This window comes from Bubalus bubalis, chromosome 5 (genome assembly GCF_019923935.1).
Source record: "Bubalus bubalis isolate 160015118507 breed Murrah chromosome 5, NDDB_SH_1, whole genome shotgun sequence".
Lineage (NCBI taxonomy): Eukaryota > Metazoa > Chordata > Mammalia > Artiodactyla > Bovidae > Bubalus > Bubalus bubalis.
Window position 1 is genome coordinate 24,842,181 of NC_059161.1, and position 22,101 is coordinate 24,864,281.

At 39.9% G+C, this 22,101-nt stretch overlaps 1 protein-coding gene and 1 long non-coding RNA gene across 15 annotated transcripts in view; one reads left to right on the forward strand and one right to left on the reverse strand.

The window, feature by feature from the left end:
* Nucleotides 1–22,101, reverse strand: part of RABGAP1L (RAB GTPase activating protein 1 like) — a 736,110-nt gene that overhangs the window by 19,858 nt on the left and 694,151 nt on the right. For 10 of the 14 annotated variants that reach the window (XM_025287225.3, XM_025287224.3, XM_044942811.2 and 7 more), the window contains 2 exons: nt 14,695–14,787; nt 3,923–4,033 (listed from right to left, as the gene is read on the reverse strand). In XM_025287225.3, the coding sequence (XP_025143010.1) occupies nt 3,923–4,033; nt 14,695–14,787 (204 nt within the window). Of the gene's footprint in view, nt 1–3,922; nt 4,034–8,227; nt 10,302–13,039; nt 14,511–14,694; nt 14,788–15,272; nt 15,342–22,101 lie in introns of those variants that run through there. The other 4 variants (XM_044942812.2, XM_006060365.4, XM_025287228.3 and 1 more) reach the window with 4 other exon arrangements.
* Nucleotides 17,012–18,170, forward strand: LOC112585279. Its single transcript, XR_003109750.2, has 2 exons — nt 17,012–17,141; nt 17,965–18,170. It is a non-coding gene; the product is annotated as an uncharacterized LOC112585279 (long non-coding RNA).

Below are 22,101 nucleotides of genomic sequence, written 5' to 3' on the forward strand. Positions count from 1 at the left end.
TAACTAAGCTTGCTTTTTGCCCCCTGGCTCTGCAGGAGCTGCATTCTGCACCTACTATCCTTTAACTCTATGCTAATTACATCCTGTAACTGGTGCTCACCTTTACAGCACTCTCTTTGCAGAGCACTCCATGTTATTTTGTCTCTTTTTGCATTATAAAAGAAGGCCACGGTACAATACACAAAAGACAATGGAGTCAACTACTAGGCTATGGGACTGCCAGACCCAATTAACAGGCTGAGGCTAGTCTGCAACTGTTTTTGAAACAATGCAAGAGGAAGAATACAAGATCTTTACACTTTTGTTCCTCATCTCCGACCCCTGAGAGCAAGCCCTCATCTGTAGAATCCTCCAGATCCCTCACAGGCTTCCCTAGTGGCTCAGATGGTAAAGAATCCACCTGCAATGCGAGAGACCTGGGTTCCACTGACCTGGGTTCGACCCCTGGGTTGGGAAGGTCCCCTGGAGGAGGGCATGGCAACCCACTCCAGTATTCTTCCCTGGAGAATCCCCAACAACAGAGGAGCCTGGCAGGCTAGTCCATGTGGTCGCAAAGAGTCGGACAAGACTGAGTGACTAAGCACAGCACAGATTCCTCATGGAAGTGGGGCACAATTTTTGAGGCATGTGTCTGCTGTGTCTCCCTTCCTCCACCTGAGGATTAAATTCACCTTTCTAGTTCCCCCAGACTCTTGTCTCTGATTTTTTATTAGGCCTCAGTAGTCAGAGAAAGCCAACATTTTTGGTGGCATCAGGCTTTTCTCTAGTTGTGGGGAATGGGGAGGATACTCTTCTTTGCAGTGCACGGGCTTCTCATTGTGGTAGCTTCTCTTATTGCACAGGGCTCTAGATGTGAGGGCTTCAACTGGCGCAGCACATGGGCTCCTGTAGCACAGGTTCAGCAGTTGTGACACACAGGCTTAGCTGTTCCTCGGCATGTGGAATTTTCCTGGACCAAAGGTCAAGTCTGTGTTCCCTGAATGTGGATTCTTATCCACTGAGCCACCAGGTAAGTTCCTCTTGTAGCAACATTTTTATATATTTCTATTTCCCTGTTGGCCTTTTTCCTGTCACAAGGTAGAGTCCAGCCTCCTTTCCTTTCCTCCAGGTTGGCCCTAGGCCAGCGTATATCCCTTGCAATTTAGATGTAAACATTATACACAGATAAATTTACTCTTTTAAAAATATTATATCATTATCTTCGCATTGTTTTTAAAAATTATTCCAAAAATATATTTTACAGATGCGCCTTCATCCTTTCTATTGGACATATACTTTATTTCACGTTTTCATTCTTGTAAGTAACACTGCAGTAAACAACTTTGCGTTTATATATTTTCATGTAAGTCTCTATTTTTATAGGATAGCTTTCCAAGTAATGGTAGATATGCCAGTTGCCTCATTTATAAAATGGAAGATTACCTGCTTAACAGAGTCATTAGGAAAATTAAATGAGATGATGCTTATAAATTGCTAAATAAAGTGCTTGGTGCATAGTAGGAACTTAGTAAATATTTAACTTCATTATTTTTTTGCTTTTTAAAGGCTCAGTCAGTCAGTCAGTCAGTTCAGTTGCTCAGTCGTGTCCGACTCTTTGCTGTCCCTCAACATATAGCGATACATTTCCCATAAAACTTTCAATTTACAACTCTAACTCGTTTCACTGCATCCCTATGAAGTCTAACTACTTAAAACTTTTTTTTCTTTTAGATTTATTGAGATAGAGGTGACATACAGTGCTGTGTAAGTTTAAGGTATATAAAAAAATGACCTGAATTACATACATCGTGGAATGATTACCACAACAGATTTAGTGTAAACTTTTTCATTCAGCTAGCCATCTTAAGAAAACTATTAATGGATAGAATATTCAAAATGGCAGAATTAAGTGTCGGTCAAGGTCATCTGCAAAGTTAATATGGAGCCAAAAATTTCCTTATAGTACTGAGTCACCACAATGGTCTTACTTATGATAGAAGTAAAACAGTCAAGGTCATGCTGGGTCAATGGCCCTGTTGAATGGGACCCTTCTGCCTTCTCTGGTTCTTACTCTTAGTCACACATTTTTCATTTCACCTCTGACAGCTTGCAGATGAGCTGGCTGATGCAGTTTGTGGTCCAAAAGGCAATCCCCACCCCTGACAGGGCTGCTGCTTCTACCTTCTACATCCTGTCCCAAGCAGCACAGTTTCTGTTTTATTTTGAAACTCCAGTTAGTGCTGACTCCTTCAGCTTCCTCCTCTCCACTTTCAGCACTTTTCTTAACAGTGGTTTTTATCTCCCATCCTGCTGTGGTCAATCCTAAAGGAAACAAACCCTGAATATTCACTGGAAGGACTGATGCTAGAGCTGAAGCTCCAATAATTTGGCCACCTGATTCAAAGAGCTGACTCACTGGCAAAGACTCTAAGGCTGGCAAAGATTGAAGGCAGGAAGAGAAGGGGGCAGCAGGAAATGACATGGTTAGATAGCATCACTGACCCAATGGACATGTGTTTGAGCAAACTCCAGGAGATAGTGAAGGACAGTGCACGGCAGTCCATGGGGTCACAAACAGTTGGACACGACTTAGTGACTGAACAATAACAACAACATGAACACCAACAACTTACTGTGGTTAAAACTTCTAAGCTGCAAAATTAGCTGTTTATATGGGAAAAGGAGTTGTGGCAGGGACCATTTTCAAACATTAAAAAAAAAACCTTCCAATCACATTTATATATCCAATCACATTTTATATTATTAATGGATTTGTATTTTAAATATTGCCAATGCATAGTTAGAGTACAGGTAAAGTCTCTCTTTTTTTTTAAAGCAAATTCAGCCATTCTAAGTTTCAACTTTTTGACCCCACTGGGAATAATCACATTTTAAAAGTTAGAAAATAGTATGATGATTTTAAAACTGTGCAAGATTCCTTCTATATTGCCAATTATTTCCAAAGACACTAGCAATGGAAAAACAAGAAGTCCTAAAGCTATGAGTACTGTTGGAAAGGATGAGGAAGTTAAAGAATTTAAGGGTTTCCTAGCCACAGCTGATGCTTATTGAACACATACTACTGTAGTGCTTTACTTCATTTGTTTCTCACATCTTTCCTATGAGGGAAACACTTTTTGAAACCTACAGGCAGGTTAAGGATGGCCCTGGGTCATGTGATTAGTGAGTGGTGATGCCAGGACTGACACCCAGGCAGTCCTGGCTGTCTGCCCCTAGGATGCCTGTCAGTCCACCAATACGCATATCTCAACGTACATGGTTCATATAAAATCCTCATGTTTACTGTAGATGAGAAATCTTGGAGCAAAAAGTATAGTAACTATAAATGTTAGAGTGGCATTAATATACTCCTGGTGACTGATAGTCTCAGGTAATGATGCTGTAACTCCTTGGCTTAGGAAAAGAAGAGATTAAGAGGGCATCCCTGCTGGCTCGGTGATGAAGAATCCACCTGCCAATGCAAGAGATGTGGGTTCAATCCCTGGGTAGGGAAGATCCCCCAGAGAAGGAAACGGCAACTCACTCTGGTATTCCTGCTTGGGAAATGCCATGGATCAAAGAGCCTGGCAGGCTACAGTCCATGGGGTTGTGAAAGAGTCAGACACCACTTAGTGACTAAAACAACAAGAGATTAAGAGGAGAGACACCAGAAAAGCTTAGAGCTTTTTTTTTTAAGTATCTTACACATGCTGTTTGAAAATGACCAAAACCCTAAAGGCTTGTGTTTTTCACCATCTCCAAGGAGTATAACAGTCCCCTCCCACCTGCCACTCTCTTGCATGCCACCCACCCATTCTCCCATCAAGCAGCTGACTCAGCATCAAGCACAGAGCAAGCCCTGGTGGGACTGCTCTGAGAGCAACTTGGTCCTTGCCCTGAAGGTCACCACAGTCTTATTTCTACCTAGTGAAACCAGGCTTACTTGATCCAAGTCATTTCGCAGAGCAATCTTGCTGGTTACTAGTTCATGAGCAAGGTCATCATTCTCTTGTTCCAACCTCATGCTGGCCTCCTGTAGTCTCCGGTTCTCCCTCTGCAGAAAAAGAGCAACAGCCAGAGGTGGGCATTAGTGCCTGGACATACTATCGACACCAATAGAACTGGTAAGGAAAGACAAGCGACAAAAACAACAAAGTGAACTTTTGAAAGTGTCAGAAGGAGAAGGCGCGAGTGGCACAGGAAGGCAGGACTGCTGTCTGGGAAACAACGGTGGGTTAAGCGAGCGGTGCAGCTGCAGAACTCTACCCAGTGAAACTTACAACCCCTTCAGCCCCCCAGACAGGGCTTCATCATAAAAACCATGCCACGAAAAGCAAACTTTCCAAAGCCACCCCCAATCCTGTGAGATTTTCAGAGACCCAGAACACAGACACAGGCAAGTCTTTGCTGGAAACATGCATAATAATCCCACCCTGGACCATAAAGAAAACTGCAAGACAGTAGGGATGAAATTGGGTAAACCACTAGGCATTTCTCTGAAATGTTTTTCCCCTTTAATTGAGTATATTTAAGATACACAGTTTGGTCTGTTTTGCTATCAACTGATATTTTCATTCCTTTTGGATATGAATGCATTTACTTTTCTGAAGGCCAATTTCTTTGTTGGTATGAGCAACAGTCCTTATGATAATGTCTCAAAGTTTGTTTTGCTTTAAAAAAAAAAACTTCAAATTAAAAGATTCTGGGTAAAATAAATGGCTGAGTTGGTTGTTTTTCCCCTTGAACTCCCAGAAAAAAATGTGAAATAGCTATATGATGAAAGAAGCAAGTCACTCATTCTTATGAAGCATGGACTCCCCTTAACCAGTCATTATATACTGTGTACATTCACTCTATTTTTCCAAGAGCAATTTAATGTCCTCCATTTCAAAGTATCAAAAGTGCCGTCTTTGCTATTGTTAGCAGTTACAGATGATTCAAAAGAGAGCTGACAGGAAAGACATCAATGTGATGAGACCTTCCTGTTTTTCAGATTTACACTCCTAACAGCGTTTTCTGCAAGCACGGCAAAAACTCAAGACAAAGCGGTGTTGCACAACCAGAAGACGAAGCTACGCCCTAGAAGGCAGTGTATCAGCCTGGGGTGGGGGGCAGAGGGGCAGAGGAGAGGGAGGGGCAGGGAGTGTATTTTATCTTCTATAGAACAACCTGGACTTGAAAATGAGAAAACCTAATTTTTTTCTTTTTGTCTTTTATAAACGGGCTAAGAAACGGACGGTAAGGGCAAAGCCTGAGACTCTTCATGGAGGCAGACGATCCAAAAACAGGGCCAGCAGAGAAGCCAAAGAACAAACTCGTACTCTAACTACACTCAGTCAACAGGGCCCATTCCTGTCTTTTCCTTTGGAAAACACAGACTGGAATAGCTGGGAACACTCAAAACATTTTTTAAAAAGAGAGCTACTGAAAAAGAGAAAAACAATCCCAATACAGTATTAACACATAAGTAAAAAATACAGAACGAAAGGAGAAACGTGTATGCCACCTTTGTAGGTATTAATGTGTTCTTTAGTCGCTAAGTGCTGTCTGACTCCTTTGTGACCCCATGGACTGTAGCCTGCCAGGCTCCTCTGTCCATGGGATTTCCCAGGCAAGAATACTGGAGCAGGTTGCCATTTCCTTCTCCAGGGGATCCTCCCGACCCAGGGATCGAACCCGCTTCTCCTGCATTGGCAGGTGGACTCTTTACCATGGAGCCACTGGGGTAGCCTGTATGCTATCTTATGGGGAAAAAATTAGACAAGTAACTAGAAAATCCCATTTTTATAACAACTCAAATAATATTAACTGTGGATAGTGGATTATTTTTATTGATGTCTTTTTTTGTTAATGTTTCCAAGTTGTCTACAATAAATTTATAATACATGTGTTTAAAAAGTTATTAAAAAATAAAAAGTAATTCAGAATATCAATTTCATTGGAGAGGATAAAATGCCAAAACAAGAACTTTTTTAAAGTTTACTCCTAATAGAAGCATGTAAAACTGTAACGGGTGCTTCTCTGTGACCAAGGTACAATGGAACCCCTCAAAACTGCCACCTTTCCAGGAACTCTTCCCCAAGATATATTCCTGAAAAGATAGTGTACATATTTGTAGGGGAAAATTATACCCATCAAATACTGTATGTGTCTACACTTGAATCTTTCAATCTGTGCTGAAGTCATCCAAATTTTAGCAGGGGACAGAGATTAGTCTTTCATTCTGATCCATCAAACTATGACCCCTTCTTGTGGGAACAACTTACATACTGGGTGGAAACTTAGATTAAAAAAAAATACGGTTCAGAAACTTTTCCAATAAACTCCCTCCTTGTCAGGAAGAAGCAGCAATATCCAGCACAATTGCATCATAACATATTTCACAAGGCAGACTGCTTCAGGCCAGGAAAAGATTTTTCTCATTTCTTGATAAATCCCCTCAAAAGAGACCATTGTAAGATGACTTGAATACCTATTCCCAAGTGTTCTGTTTCTCCTGAAGTTGAACCTGGAGGTCTCCAAGGCACAGAGCTCCCTCGACTATTTATTCACATCACATTCATTTGGCACAAGTGGAAAGGCTGCAGCTACCAGTTTTTCACATTACATGTCAGAGGCTTAGAACCAAGTTAAAATTACCTCCAGGTGAGGGGTTTCCCTCATAGTTCAGTTGGTAAAGAATCTGCCTGCAATGCAGGAGACCCCGGTTCGATTCCTGGGGTGGGAAGATCCGCTGGAGGAGGGATAGGTTACCCCTTCCAGTATTCTGGGCTTCCTTTGTGACTCATCTGGTAAAGAATCTACCTGCAATGTGGGAGACCTGGGTTCAATCCCTGGGTTGGGAAAATCCCTTGAGGAAAGGAAAGGCTACCCACTCCAGTATTCTGTCCTGGAGAATTCTATGGACTATAGTCCAGGGGGTCACAAAGAGTCAGATACGACTGAGCGACTTTCACTTCACTTGAAAGGCATACAATCCAATACTAGTGGACACACACTTTGTTCAAAGGACTTAAAAAACGCACCAGGTAGCTACTTCACTATTGATCAGAGATAAATATCTGATGGGTTATGTCATATAAGAAAGAGGTATGAGCGCAGCTGGAACGTGACTGGTCATTTCCTATTACCATGGTTGTCACATTCGAACCTCTGACACAGTGCTCAGGGGGTGGGATGGTAAGGGGAAGATCTGGGAGAAATTATGGGTGTCTGAGGGTCTGTTAGGCTTCCCAGGTGGCTCAGTGGTAAAGAATCTGCCTGCCAAAGCAGGAGATGTGTGCTGGATCCCTGGGTCAGGAAGGTCCCCTGGAGGAGGAAATGGTAACCCACTCCAGTAGTGTTGCCTGGATAATCCCGTGGACAGAGGAACGTGGTGGGCTACGTGGTTCCTGGGGTTGCAAAGAGTCGGACACGACTGAGCACGCACGCACGAGGGTCCCTAAAAAGCCAAATAGCCTAGGGGGCAAGCCTACTGGCTTTTGCTCTAGCAAGAAGCTTCAGTTCAGTGTCTGCAAAGCAAGCAGCACGGTGGGGAGTGTGGACTCCTGCTCTGCACTCACAGACACATGGGGAAGCAAGCTCTGGGGCCAAAAATGCAGTATCGTCCTCCAAAGTATGAACCTGGGGGTGGTCAGATGGAGATTTTCCATGAAGAAGAACCTGCCCACACTTACCATGGGTTAAAGAGAGATGACATGACTTGGCTGTCTCTTCCAGCCTTTCTGAGGAGTCAGAACTGTTTTTAGAACTGACTGATTCAAGAAACAGTTTGCCTTTATACTAAAGAAGATAGGTTAGCTTTGGGAAAGGTAGTAATGTTGCCTGGTTCATTCTGAAATGTTGGCAAGGGCGTCCACCAGAAGTGGACTGGAAGTGGCCCCCTAACCTCAGCCAGGGCAGAAAAGCTCACATGCCACACGTCTGCCCGAGCAGATGTGCTGACCGCTCAGAGCCCATAGACAACACAGGCAAATTGCTTCCCTTGCCTTTTGGAAAAGACTACAGGAGATAATGCTTACATAACCCTACAAATTCACATCACACTCTTGGAAACCTCCTCCATGTCACACAATTAACAACATTTGCACAAAAAGCAGAGAGCAACTTTTCTCCTTAGTTTCGTCCCCTCCTGCATAGGAGATGTGTAGCCAGGAAAACTGGATTAGTATCTTGGGGGAGGAGGATACTGCATTTTTCGGAGAGACAGACGCTGATGTTACAGACACACACAGACAAAAAAACTTACCTCCTCAAAAGTCACAGACCAACTATCGTTTTCAATCATAGGTACAAAGACAATTGAAAAAAAAAAAAAGAATATCCAATGAAATTGCACACCTACTAATACAATTAGGAAATGGTGATAACAAAAAACAGACACTTGGTAACGCTATTTTGCTCTGTTGCTTTTCCTTAGAGTGTCATTTACTCTATGCTCTCTCCAGGACAGCTAACGTTTGATGGAAGAAATTATACTTGAGGCAGCCAATGGGAGCGAAGAGTGATACACTAAACTCCTCCCTCTCCACACTGCTATTTGCAGTCCGAGTGACTGATGCAAACGCTGTCCATGGAACTATTTGCAACTAGGGCGTGAGTTGTTTACACTGTGTTGTTAAGAACTGGGTGGAAGGAACTTCCTTCAATCATGAGGCCAGAAACCTTGCAAAATATTTCATCTTCAGGCATGACAAAGCCAGCAACCTTGCAAAATATTTCATCTTCAGGCAACAGAATTATATTGTTGGGCAGGGAAATGCAAAAGAAAAACGGAGGTCCCAGGTCTCCTTGGTGTCTGGGGATTGGAGTTTGGATGAAGCAGTATAAGGAATGGTGAAAGTGATTTTTTCCCAAGATGAGAAACCAGAGAAATGTGAACCGGCAATCAGAAGAAAATAAACTCAGCCTTAAAGGAAAAAATGATGGAGAAGGAGGCGGCTTTATAAACTCTAGCTCGGTATTTTGGGTGTCCTATCTGCTGCTATAATGAATTGTTGGCACATGATTTTAAAGACATTCCAGGGTCCAGAGAAAATGTTTCCCTAAAAGACCCAGGGCAATTTTATTAGCAACAACACACTCAACTCTCACCTTTCTTCTTCTGGGTGCCTCTTTCAAAAACCTTGATAGTCATCAAATTCAAATTTCATCAAACAGTTTTTTGACATTCAAAGACAAATGCCTACAGACAAAAATGTTTAAATGTCTACATTGTAGAAGAGATTTGAGAAAGCAAATCTGGATATCTGAAATCATTTCATGCTCTTCCTTCACCCAACACAGCCAGTTTTATCTTTCTGGTGGAAATTTAAACAATTTTAAATGTCAAACTAAAGAGAAAATCTTGTCAGTAGTAACTAACTGGCAGTTGGCAAACCAGACTGAATTTCTTTTAGCATTTAAGAACCATCTTAGATTATACTCTAGCACAGGGTCAGCAAACTTTTAATGTAAATGCCCAAACAGTAAATATTTTAGGCTCTGTAGGCCATATGGTCTTTGTTGCAGCTACTCAACTCTGCCATTGTTGTGTAAAAACAGTGATAGATAATAAGCATGGGGCTATGTTCCAATTAAACTTTATTTACAAAAACAGGCAGTGGGCCATATTTGGCCCACAGGCCATATGGTTTATAAATCTCTCTACTACTCTAGCGTATAAATCAAATTTTTAAAAAGCAAATGGGTTACAGATGATGTAGAAACAGGAGTGTGATGTAATTTTCCAGTCATCCTCCTTTAACAGGAAACAAGATGTACTAAAAATTGAAGAAAAATTTTGGAGCATTAATTCTAAAGACCATTGATAAACATACTGAGAGATTCTTAATATGCATAACCTTTATATCTCCCCTGAGTGTTAAGTATAACTCAACCAGCAGACAAGGTGATTGAGTTTCAATCATCAGAAATCATCAGAAACCACCTGCTCCTTCTTACTAAGTGGCTCCAGAAGCATCAAGAGAGCTCAGGCTTGCCTTCTCCACCATCCTACAGCAGTGAGTGCATGAGTTAGCCAAGAGCAAAGAGGAAGAGTGGCAGCATCCGAGGTTTAGAATTAACTTGTCACAGATAGAAACCCTCCTCTTGACTATCACTGTTCATTAAAAGCATGTGATTTCATAACAAATATTTCCAAAAGCCAGTAACATTTCTGTGATGTGAAAAATAATAAAGTATGTTTATTTTCACTGGATGAAAAACATTTTTCAAAGATGGATTCACTTTCTTGACTTCTATGAGTAAGGAAGGGTCCAATACGAAAACAAAACAAAACAAAATGGGGCGGGGGTGAGGATCATTTTTTCCAGATATGATTAGTATTATTTAAACTTTAGCATAATTTAAAAACAAAATACGATCACTGTTGTAAATTATTTCCTTAGATATGTAAGGATAGCAAATAATACAAGTACAAATTAAGTTTTATTTAGAAAACTTTGTTTGTACTATTTATAATTAAACAGCTTAATTTTAAATTACATGCAGGGACAACTGCTCTATAAAAATTAGTATGAGCAAGTAGAACCTTCTGTGAAATTACAGGAATCATTTTCTTTCTGTTTGAATTACATTTTAGTTAAAAAAAAAAAGTCCTATGTCTAACCTCAAGAAAGAAGTTAAACATTCTAAATTTAATTATACTGAATATAGATAAGATCCTTCAATTAGAAACTACATATTTATAATACTGTCTCCCAAACCCAAGAGAGTTTTAAACATTCCTGATTCTTTCTAGGATTTGCCCAACTAGAATAGGTAATAATATAACCTTCATTACACTTTGGGAAATTCACTGAATTTAATTAATTAGCTGTGCTTTTTGAAGGCTTAACTCACATTTGTACAAGTAGTTCTTTCTTTAATTAAACAAGAAAAGCATATCATCTTCTAAAGACAGATGAAGGCTATAGTTCTCTAAAATTGCCATTAATTATTATATCATTAGAAAACTAACTTCCCCCAAATGAAAACAGTTCATCATCTTAAAATAAAAAATAATATTTTAACTTCTGAAATTGATAACCACCTATTAGGTGCTTGGCTACTAATTTTTTAAAATGACTAAAACAGCTGTACATATCCATGAATGTTTGTTTTCTGGGGATTTATACAAAGATGAAAGTATACATGATGTATTTCTACAGAGAACTCTTTATCTTGTATTTCACTTAATCCAAAATTTATAAATATGCAAACCAAATCATCAGAGCAAATAAAAATCACTGCACAAATCTGGCCAGGTCAAAGTTAAGACGGATAATAAAAGAGGCTTATAATAAATACTTTGCATTCTTCTTCCAATAAAGTTTCCTTTCTGTATCTTGGAATCTAGTCATGAAGATAAAACAGAAAAATTACACCACAGGCTGTAAGCAGTCATTATAGAGCTCACTGAGCTTCAAATACAAACATTTCAAGATCAGGTAGCACAGGCACTGTGCTTATATATGCATTACCTATTTATAGGTTTTACTATGTGCATATATATATGTATATAAACACACACACACACATATAAAGATGAATCCATCATCCACTTTTGTTGGCTGGCCTTTCCCTTATAAATATGAGTACATATAGGATCTATAGTTATTGATTAACTCTAATTCTGACAGAGGTCTCCCTCCTTTAAGTATGGTTTCTGCACAGGTACCTCTGGTATGACTGAGGCTTATGAAAAAAACACGGCAGGCAGATGTTAATTCTCTTGGGACATTTAGCTTGGCAGGTTTTTGTGTGTGTGGGGGGGGATATAATTCACATATCAAAAATTCACCTTTCTAAAATGTACAATTCAGTGGTTTTTCTACATTCTCAAAGTTGTACAACTGTCACCATTATCAAATTCCAGAACATTTGCTTGTGCTTAGGGTTCCAAAATTTAAATTTATACCGACACCATTTCATCAAGTGTTAGGTACAGGTAAGTACCCTGACATAACCTCAAGAGTAGATATTTTCATATGTCATAAAAATAGACACAAAACACATGTTTAGATAGACACAGCAAGAATGTAAGCGCTGAGAGTTATCTCTACATTGTTGGATCTTTAAATCCATGTCTGGTTTCCCTGAGACAGCTCTTTTAGTACCCCACCATGCCCAAGAGAAACAGTATCAAGCTGAAAAAAAATATCTTGGAATATCATAAGGTATGACATTTCTGGGTCTTTTTTTTTAAATCGACACAACCTTCTTAATTCTCCTGAATTAAGCTAGGGGGCAAACAAGGCATTTTAAACACTACAGATCCTAACTGTTGAGGAGGGATTGTTAGTGAACTGTGTAAGTTCTGACTCAATGCTTTCAAAGATCTTCCCCAAGTTATTCTTGAGAATTTTCATATCTAGGTTCCCAGTCCCTGGACATGAACAGTGAATTATAAAGTGCCTATACCCAGGGCATAAATCTTACTCTTGACAGGATTAAATTTATAAGATGCTAAAATGTATTTTCCAAGATACTTTCCTAAGTTAATGAATACAACTGTAATTAGCTTCTTAAACTAGATATTGACTATCTGAAAGAACAAATCTCCTGATGGGTGAAAACCATGCGCTCAATTGTCACCTTGAAAATGTAATTATAATGTGATAACTTTACCAAGTTTATCTCCAGTACAAATTTTTAGACATTATTAAAAGGGTATAGGAATATTAGCTGAATGATGCATTAGAAAGTTATTACAATAATACAAAAATAGCTATAGAGGATATCTTATATACATAAATAGAGCATTTAAGCCAAAAAGTAGTACCTGTGTTCAAAACAAACGCCAAAAAAAAACTTTAATTCTACTTTGATTCCTCAGTAAAAATTATACACATCAATAGTATATGTATGATAGTCACTTTAAAAAAAAAATTATAATACACATTGTACTATTCACTTATACGTACCTGCTTTGACACAAAAAGGATATAAGAAACAATAACAAGTTCAGTTCCAGACTGAATTTGAATACACAATTTTAGTCTTTCATTCCCCTGTCTTCTATTTAAAGCACCCTTCCCAGACTTCACTCAGAATGATGGCAGCAATAAGAAAATCAGAATGATGCAAGCAGCAGGAGAGTTTTATTTTGGATTCTTAAAAATATTTTTTAATTACTACTTCAAAGCTTTCTACAGCAGCATGCTACATAAGCTACATTAAAATTGGTTTTATTGAGGCGTAGAAATTAGCTTCCAACTATGAGTACTTTATATGGTAACAGTTCTGCATAGCAGTGGGATTCTACTGTCAGCCAGTTTTATAAACAAAGGGAGAAACACACAGATGTTAGATTATTAGGTTAACAATACTTGGGAGAATTAGGAGAAAGATAAGTGAGGGACTGGTGGGGCAGACACAAATTAAGGGGATAGTATTCTAGTAATAATTGGGTAATTAGAGGCAGCAGGCCTAATAAGGCTAATAACAACCATTTACTGAACACCAACTATGTGCTGGGTACTTTGCATACAACGTACCTCATCTTCGCAACAATCCTTCAAGGAAACGTGTACACTACACGTTTTACAGATGGGGAAGAGGTCCAGTAATCAGTCTAAGATGCTGAACAGTGGCATGGGGGTTAAAATCCCCAACTTGGACTCCAAATCCTGTCCCTTTTTCAGAAATTCAGGTTTTGAACTCAGATCTGACTACAGAATCCATACATGCCTTCCACCACTCCCTTATGTCAGCGTTCCATGCTGTTCAGTTCAGCAACAGAAACAAGATAGACTGCATGACTGCAGTGGCCTGTGTCCAGCTCTCTGACTACATAAAAGCAACTCTAGTTACAGAAGTGGAAGTCATCTCACAGTGAGTGGTTTAATTAATGATGTCATCACTGTACTTTTTGGGGCAAGTTGTTTCAGCTTCGCTGGGACTCAGTGTATGAATGCAGTATTCTCTTATCCTAATGTACTGATGTGGAGAGGGAATCATTATATGTCTGTAGGAATCTGAAGAATCAAAACATGCTGAAGAGAGACACTAATATTTCAGTCAGAAAAAAGTAAGGGTGGGGTCAGTATTTCCCCAACACTGTTTTATGGAAACTGTTGGTAATTACCATTGAGGACATCTTTACAACCAGCCTAGTTTTTTAAAAATACTGCAACTAGCTGGGATATTAAACTGAATCATTTTGATTTTGGAACTGCACTCTGTAAAATGTCACTGTTTTTTATAAACTTGTTCGTGGAAATAAATGTTGCGACAAACACCATGACTATGCTCAATATACCTTTGTGGTTTTTATTCTTTACTTTTGAATGAGTTTGTATCTTTAACATTGGCTCCAGACAGGGGTGAGTCTGAAACATTATCGGGCCAGTCCTGGAACAGTTCGCCTTCTAACAGTCTTTGTGGATGTACCGTGCACAGCTAAAACCATACTTTGCCATTTTTCTTTTTTCTCATTTTTGAAAGTAGTTGATAGCCACTTTCTCTCTTTTCTTTTTCCCTTTCTTTCAGCTTCTTATGAAGACTCCCAGTATAAATGCAACAGGTGAAGTCACCTACAAATATACAAACTGAAAGAAAAGAAATATTATGTTTGGCTACTCAGGAGTCTCCTGAGATGTAAACATACCTGGACATTGAGCAAAGTCACAGTTAACATCAATCAAGAAGGAATACAGGGAACGAATGTCCCCCAGTTGCGGCTCTAGGGGAAAGAGGATATTGGCTCAAATAGGTGCCCTGTGTCTCCCATACCTTGTATCTATCCATTGGGTCTTCCTGCTGCAGCTGACTCTCTCGCATTGTCTGATATTCTTTCTCATATTTCTTTAGCTTCTTGGTCGGTACCTGCAGGGTTGAGAGGAAAACCATGTTAGAAAAAAATCATTTAGGAAACCATTTTCTGATGTATTTCCCAATGAAGTCTCTGGCTTTCTAAAGGAGGACACCTGACTCAATGTAGGGTGGAAATCTAGACTCCCTGGTGGCTCAGATGGTAAAGAATCTGCCCGTAATTCGGGACACCTGGGTTCGACCCCTGGGTTGGAAAGATCCCTTGGAGAAGGGAATGGCTACCCACTTCAGTGTTCCTGCCTGGAGGATTCCATGGACAGAGGAGCCTGGCAGGCTACAGTCCAAAGTGTCGGACATGACTGAGTGACTAACACTTTCACTTTTAAAGTTTTTCTGTAAAGGTCCACATAGTGTATATTTTAGGCTATGTGGGCCATACGGTCTAGGGTACAACTCCACTGTTGTTACTACACAAAAACTGCAGATAGGTGATATGCAAACAAATGAGTGTGGTCATGTTCCAACAAAACTTTATTTACCAAAATAAGTTGTAGTTGGCCCTTGTCTGTTCCATAGCACTGCTGACATAGCATCCCTTTTTCTTGTTAACGTACCTAACAGTGCTATTGCTTCTGTTAACTGCTTTTCTTAAAGTAAAATTCATTCTTCTGCCATGTTAAAAATCATAATTATTATTTTATAAAAAGACTGAGCAACAAAGAAAAAATTTTAATGGAACCTATATACTGGAGAGAAAGCAGATTCTAGAACTGGTAGGCAAACGATTTCTATTTCATAACAGTTGTCAAGAGAATTAAATGACATAAAGTATCTAAAGTAATGCCTGGTTCATGGGATTTTTAAAAACAGTGTTTCTAGAAAATATTATAAAAATTAATCCATTAGAATCTGTCATATATTTTATATAATAGACTAAGTCTACTTTTAGGTTATTCTTCATCAATCAAAATTTACAGAATTCCTTTAAACATCAAAATCTCCCCTTAATGTTTAGGTTCTAACATGAAGCTAAAGTTTTAAAATGAAAACAAGTGTGTTACTTGGCTAAATTCTTGGGGACTGAGTGAAGGCAAAGACCATGTGTTGATGCTCCTCAGCCTCCATCATGACATCTACCAAAGTAATTGGCCCCTAGGAGGCCCTCAACAGATTGCTTTTTGTCAAGTTCAAAACCTGGCATTTAGAAAACATGTAAATATGTGTGTGAGAGGGTGAAAGAGAGGATGGAAAGCAGCAGAAGGAAAATAAAATAAACTTATGGTATCCTGGGATAAGGATTGTTTCAATTCTCTCGTATTTGGCCAGAGAATTTGTTAAATAAAAAGCAAAGACACTAGGTTATTCTAATTACTTTGTTCTTCCCATCCAGGCACACTGTGAGTGCTGGAATTATCTGCTTTTCATCACAACTGGGAAGTTTCACACAGTCCAAGCCCATCAGGTAGTGCAAATCATTCAACAATATGACGACAATATTCATTTGGCTGATGGGGACTGCCTACCCAGGAAGACAAGAAGAAAGGATGCTTTCAAGCATGTTAACTGAATTGCAAAACCATTACTGAATACTGGCATAAGAAACTCTAATCTTTACTACTCCATCTCCAGAGACCTTCAACAAAACACTGTGACCAACGTGAGTGCAAGGCAGAAAAATGCCACCTGCCAACAGTACGGCCTTAAGATCACTGAAAAACAATGAGGAAAATATAACTGATCATGTACTAACAAAACAGCAACAACATTATTTTTCTTGACTTTGAGAGGGACAATTTTATCCAGTTTTCTTTTCTCTGTACTTATCATAAACTCTGAAAACCAAAAACAGATTCTCAAGATGAAGTGGCAAATCACTGGAACTGCAGTTGCCTGAAGCTGGGGAGAAAAAGGAAGAAGTCCCAGTGTTTTAAGCAGCGAGAGGGGTTTCCCCGATGTCGCTAGGAGGCGGGGTCAAGGGGAGAAGTGAAAGGACTTGTGAGGAGGAGGAAGCCTACTCCAGCAGCCACTTACCCACAAGATGAGAAGGAAGTATTATACAATACGTAAATATTTTTGTGTAGCTGACACTGGTACCACTGGGTACCAGGTTGAACATCAGTCTTGCACACGGGCTAAGTTGCTTCAGTCATGTCTGTCTTGTACCCTACAGACTGTAGCCCGCCAGGTCCCTCTGTTCATGGGGATTCTCCAGGCAAAAATACTGGAGTGGGTTGGTTACCATGCCCTCCTCCAGGGGATCTTCCCAACCCAAGGATCCAACCCAAGTCTCTTTTGTCTTCTGCACTAGCAGGTGGGTTCTTTACCACTAGTGCCACCTGGGAAGCCCAGGAACATCAGTCTTAGGAGGAAGCATTTTCTACATGGTTCTGAAATGGATTCATTCACCAGTAAGTCAATTACATATTATAAGCTTGTCTCTAGAGAATTTCTTCTAAAACTGTTTTTTTTTCCAATTGAAACTATTTATGACTGAGGGTTTTTTGTTAACATGTAAAAGAGTGTCCTTTTAAAAGTCAATCTTGTTACTTATGTTAAGAGGTTCATTTCAAAGTGAAATATTTAAAAAATGCATTAAACACCCCTCAGTAAGCTAATCCTTTCCCATCTGGCTGAGATTCTAGGATGTTTGGCTTCATCTTGTTCAGGAAAATAGAGCAGGTTCCCAGAACAATATGTTGCTAGGAAACCTTCCAGGCTTATTTATCTTGTGCTGTGGGGTGATATTGAGCATCCACCTGTGATTGGCACAAAGTAAAAAGGGAAAAAAAGGTGGAGGAGGAAGGAGAGCTGATATGAAACTCCTGTCGTTTATGAGATAATCAAAGAAAATAGACAGTTGTGGTTTTAGAAACTGAAAAAACTGATTGTATTTTAGGGAATGTAATATTAAAAAACCTCTTCGGTAAGTAGTTTTAATTAAAAACACAGAAAGTCATTAAGAATTATTAAAATTTAAACAACCTACTATCTCAAGAGTAGTATAGGTATCTTTTCCCTTAAGTTACATAAATTTAATGTAATTGTGCACTTGAACAATGAGATTTAAAGTATAGGGAAGCATGTGTGTAGGTTATATGCAAATACTATGCGATTTTGTGTAAGGGACTTGAGTATTCATGGAGTTTGGTATCTATGGGGAGTCCTGGAACTAATTCTCTATGGATACTGAGGAATGACTGTAATTACTAACTTGCTTTACTCTTTCTCAAGGTTAATCAAGCTGGCCTCAGTAGGAGATACAGAAGGTGAAGAATGAATAAGAATACAGTAGTTCCCTCTCATCCACACCGGTTGTCAGACTGCAGACAGGACCAAACCCTACATACACTCTATTTTTTCCTATACAGAGAAACAGTAACAGTAATAATTATGGAACAATCATCACACGCTGTAATAAAAGGGTTACTTGGACACAAGCACTGTGATACCAGACTGCTGATTTGATAACCAAGGTGGCTATTAAGTGACTCCTGGTGGGAACACAGTGTGGATACACTGGGCAAGGGGATGATTCACATCCTGGGAGGACTGCAGCAGGATAGTGGACCCTAATCAGAACAGCTCAAAATTTAAAACTTATGAATTTTTCACTTGTTCATTTCTGGAATTTTCCATTTAGTATTTTAGGATTGCCAGAGAAGGCGATGGCACCCCACTCCAGTACTCTTGCCTAGGAAAAAACCCCATGGACGAAGGAGCCTGGTGGGCTGCAGTCCATGGGGTCGCAAAGAGTCAGACACTACTAAGCGACTTCACTTTCACTTTTCACTTTCATGCATTGGAGAAGGAAATGGCAACCCACTCCAGTGTTCTTGCCTGGAGAATCCCAGGGATGGGGGAGCCTGGTGGACTGCCGTCTATGGGGTCGCACAGAGTCAGACACGACTGAAGCGACTTAGCAGCAGCAGCAGGATTGCAGCTGACTAGGGTAACTGACGGAGAAGGCAATGGCAACCCATTCCAGTACTCTTGCCTGGAAAATCCCATGGATGGAAGAGCCTGGTAGGCTGCAGTCCATGGGGTCGCTAAGAGTCGGACACGACTCAGCAACTTCACTTTCCCTTTTCACTTTCATGCATTGGAGAAGGACATGGCAACCCACTCCAGTGTTCTTGCCTGGAGAATCCCAGGGACAGGGGAGCCTGGTGGGCTGCCGTCTATGGGGTCGCACAGAGTCAGACATGACTGAAGCGACTTAGCAGCAGCAGCAGCAGCAGCAGCAGCAGGGTAACTGAAATCTTGGAGCAACTACTGTATGTTCAACATTCTCCACTTCCCATGCTCTCTGTCCTTTTTATTTAAAGCACTGATTTCCTGTTTTTATATAACTCTGATAGAAAACATACATATGTATATACAAGTTTTTTTTGTATATCAATTAATTTTAGGTGAATTTGTCTTAATAATCTTTACTTCACTAATCATGCCCATCTAGGTTATCACCTCACTTCATATTTTTATTACATTATTTTGAATACCTCTGTCCATGGGATTTCCCAGGCAAGAATACTAGAATGGGTTGCCATTTTTTTCTCCAGGGGATCTTCCTGACCCAACGATAGAACACACATTTCTTGTATTGCAGGCAGATTCTTTACCACTGGACCACCAGGGAAGGCCTTTGATCAGTAGTAATCAGTATTAAGAAAAACATGAAATGCCTTCATGCCAGAGACTTTCCTAATAGTTTTAGAGGTATAATTTAGAAAACTCTATATTAGAAAACTATATTTAAGCCTCCCAACAATTAAGATAAACTAAAAAAAATTTATTTTACAAATAAAATCCAAGTAATACTTGGAGAGTATTTGCCCAAGAGAGGTAACTTGCCCAACATCACATAGCTGGTTAAATGGAGTCAGAAATGGGATCCTGGCAGTCTGCCTGCAAACTCTGTCCTCTTCGACCACTTGGATCTACTGCCTGGGACCAGATGACTGAGGCAAAGCTTCTTGAGAAGTTGACAGGCTAGACATAGTGCTAATTATGTGTCTAATTACCATATAGTTTCATAAGTCCAACAGCAGATGTTCATAAGGGTACAAGGGTGATCAAGAAGAAATTTGCTGGGGTAAGGGGGAGAGCACCTCAATAAGGATTTTTCATTATGACTGGTTTATGTAAACTTCCTTGCCAATCAAACATTCCTGTACTTCCCTTTGCTAATTTTTAACAAGGGGCCACTCACTTGTAAGAGGCATTTATTTTTGGCTTGATGAATCTGCTTCTTTATTTCAAAAACAAATACAAAACTATTTACTAATCTATACAAATGCTGGCAAAGTAAATCACTATGTTTTAAAAAGGCTGATAAGATCTAGTCAATATTTTCCTGACTGTCAGAGGTCTGAGTGCCTAAAAAATAACAGGCCAAAGGTATTAACTATTATGTACTACTGCTCTTACTTCAGATAATTTCTTAAACTAAACATCAATGATTCTAATTTAATATATTAATCACTGGATAGAGAAAAACATAAAAAAAGTAGTATAGCACCACATTTCTTGGTTATGGGGGGCCAGTGCTCAGACTGAGAATTTTTAATTGAGTCACTTCCATCAAGATCTGTGAACAGAAAGTGGATCAGTGGCAACCAAAATTCTAATAGTAAGTTCGCAGAAACCTAAAGGACTTAGAATGAAATAACTGGGAAGAAATCAAGAGAAGACATCTGAGAAGAGGGGGCATGTCCTTCAGGCTTCACTTCACCCTCCTCATGGTGTTCAGCCAAAGAAGCTGCCCTGACTCTTTTTGAGTTTTTAGTACTAGGAGGAGGGAAACAGTTAATTTCCTCACCCCCCCCACCTCTCCACCCCAGGGTACTTGGAGAAGACTCTTGAGAGTCCCTTGGACTGCAAGGAGATCCAACCAGTCCATTCTAAAGGAGATCAGTCCTGAGTGTTCTTTGGAAGGAATGATGCTAAAGCTGAAACTCCAGCACTTTGGCCACCTCATGTGAAGAGTTGACTCATTGGAAAAGACTCTGATGCTGGGAAAGATTGAAGGCAGGAGAAGGGGATGACAGAGGATGAGATGGCTGGATGGCATCACCGACTCAATGGACATGAGTTTGAGCAAGCTCCGGGAGATGGTGAAGGATGGGGAAGCTTGGCGTGCTGCAGTCCACCGGGTCGCAAAGAGTCGGACACAACTGAGTGACTGAACAACAACCAGGGGAAACCTTCAGAGAACATAAGAGCCTATAAATGATTATTCACTGCATTCATTTTTATTGAGGTATAACTGACATATGACATGCTATCAGTTTCAAGATGTACGATTTGATATCTGTACACACTGCAAAATGATCACCAAATTCAGTCTAGTTAACATCCGTCTCTACTGTTACTCTCACTTCATCTTGTGATGAGAACTTTTAAGATCTCTTCTCTCAGTAACTTTCAAATATGCTATACAGTATTAACTATGGACACCATGCTGTACGTTACATCCCTGTGACTTATTTATTTACAGCTGGAAGTTTGTACCTTTTGACCCCCTTTCACCCATTTCACCTACCCCCCCCCACCACCCCAGCCCCGAGCCTCTGCTAACATTAGCTGTACTCCAATACTTAAGGAATACAGTGATTTAAGGGGTGAGGCCAAGAAATGTATTCATCTCCTGCTGTAATTCTAACGTAACTCCCAATGTTTATAGACATCAAATTACTCGACACACTTTTCCTGAATTCACACATGGTCGACAATGCTGCACATTCTTTCATTTCGTCAGGCGTGCTCAGCTTCCCCAATTACTCAAGCCTAATGGTGCACACTCCTGTGACAGGCTCCTGTTCTCACTCATGAATAATTGTATGATGTGAGTCACTTTCCGGCATTTGTGGCTTACTCCTGAATGTAGTGTGCCCATCAGAGTATCTATGAAAGCTTCTGAAATATTGATTTCTACTTTCTTTACCATGTTCTAATATAATCTGTCTGGCCCCAGCACTGTAGCAACTCTAAGAGACACGGCATTTTATAGAAACTGCTTATCTGTTCATTTCTAATTTCTCATCTCCAGGTCTATAAATCTAATCTATGTACTATTTATATGGAACTTCTTGGCACTTCTGCTCTAGAGCTTTCCTATCAATAAATAATACCTGGAGGTAATTTCTTTATTATTCATGTTTTGACAACTTCCAAATTTATAGTACCCAGCCCAAGACTTCTACTGAGCTCAATCTACATAATCCACTGTGAATTTCATGTATTTTGGATGTTTCATATTTGAGATGTTTTCAATCAGGAGACACAACCCATCCCCTACACCCCAACTTGCTCTTCCATGGTTCACCCTCAACAAGATGCACAGGCCAGAAACCCAGCAGTCACATTTGG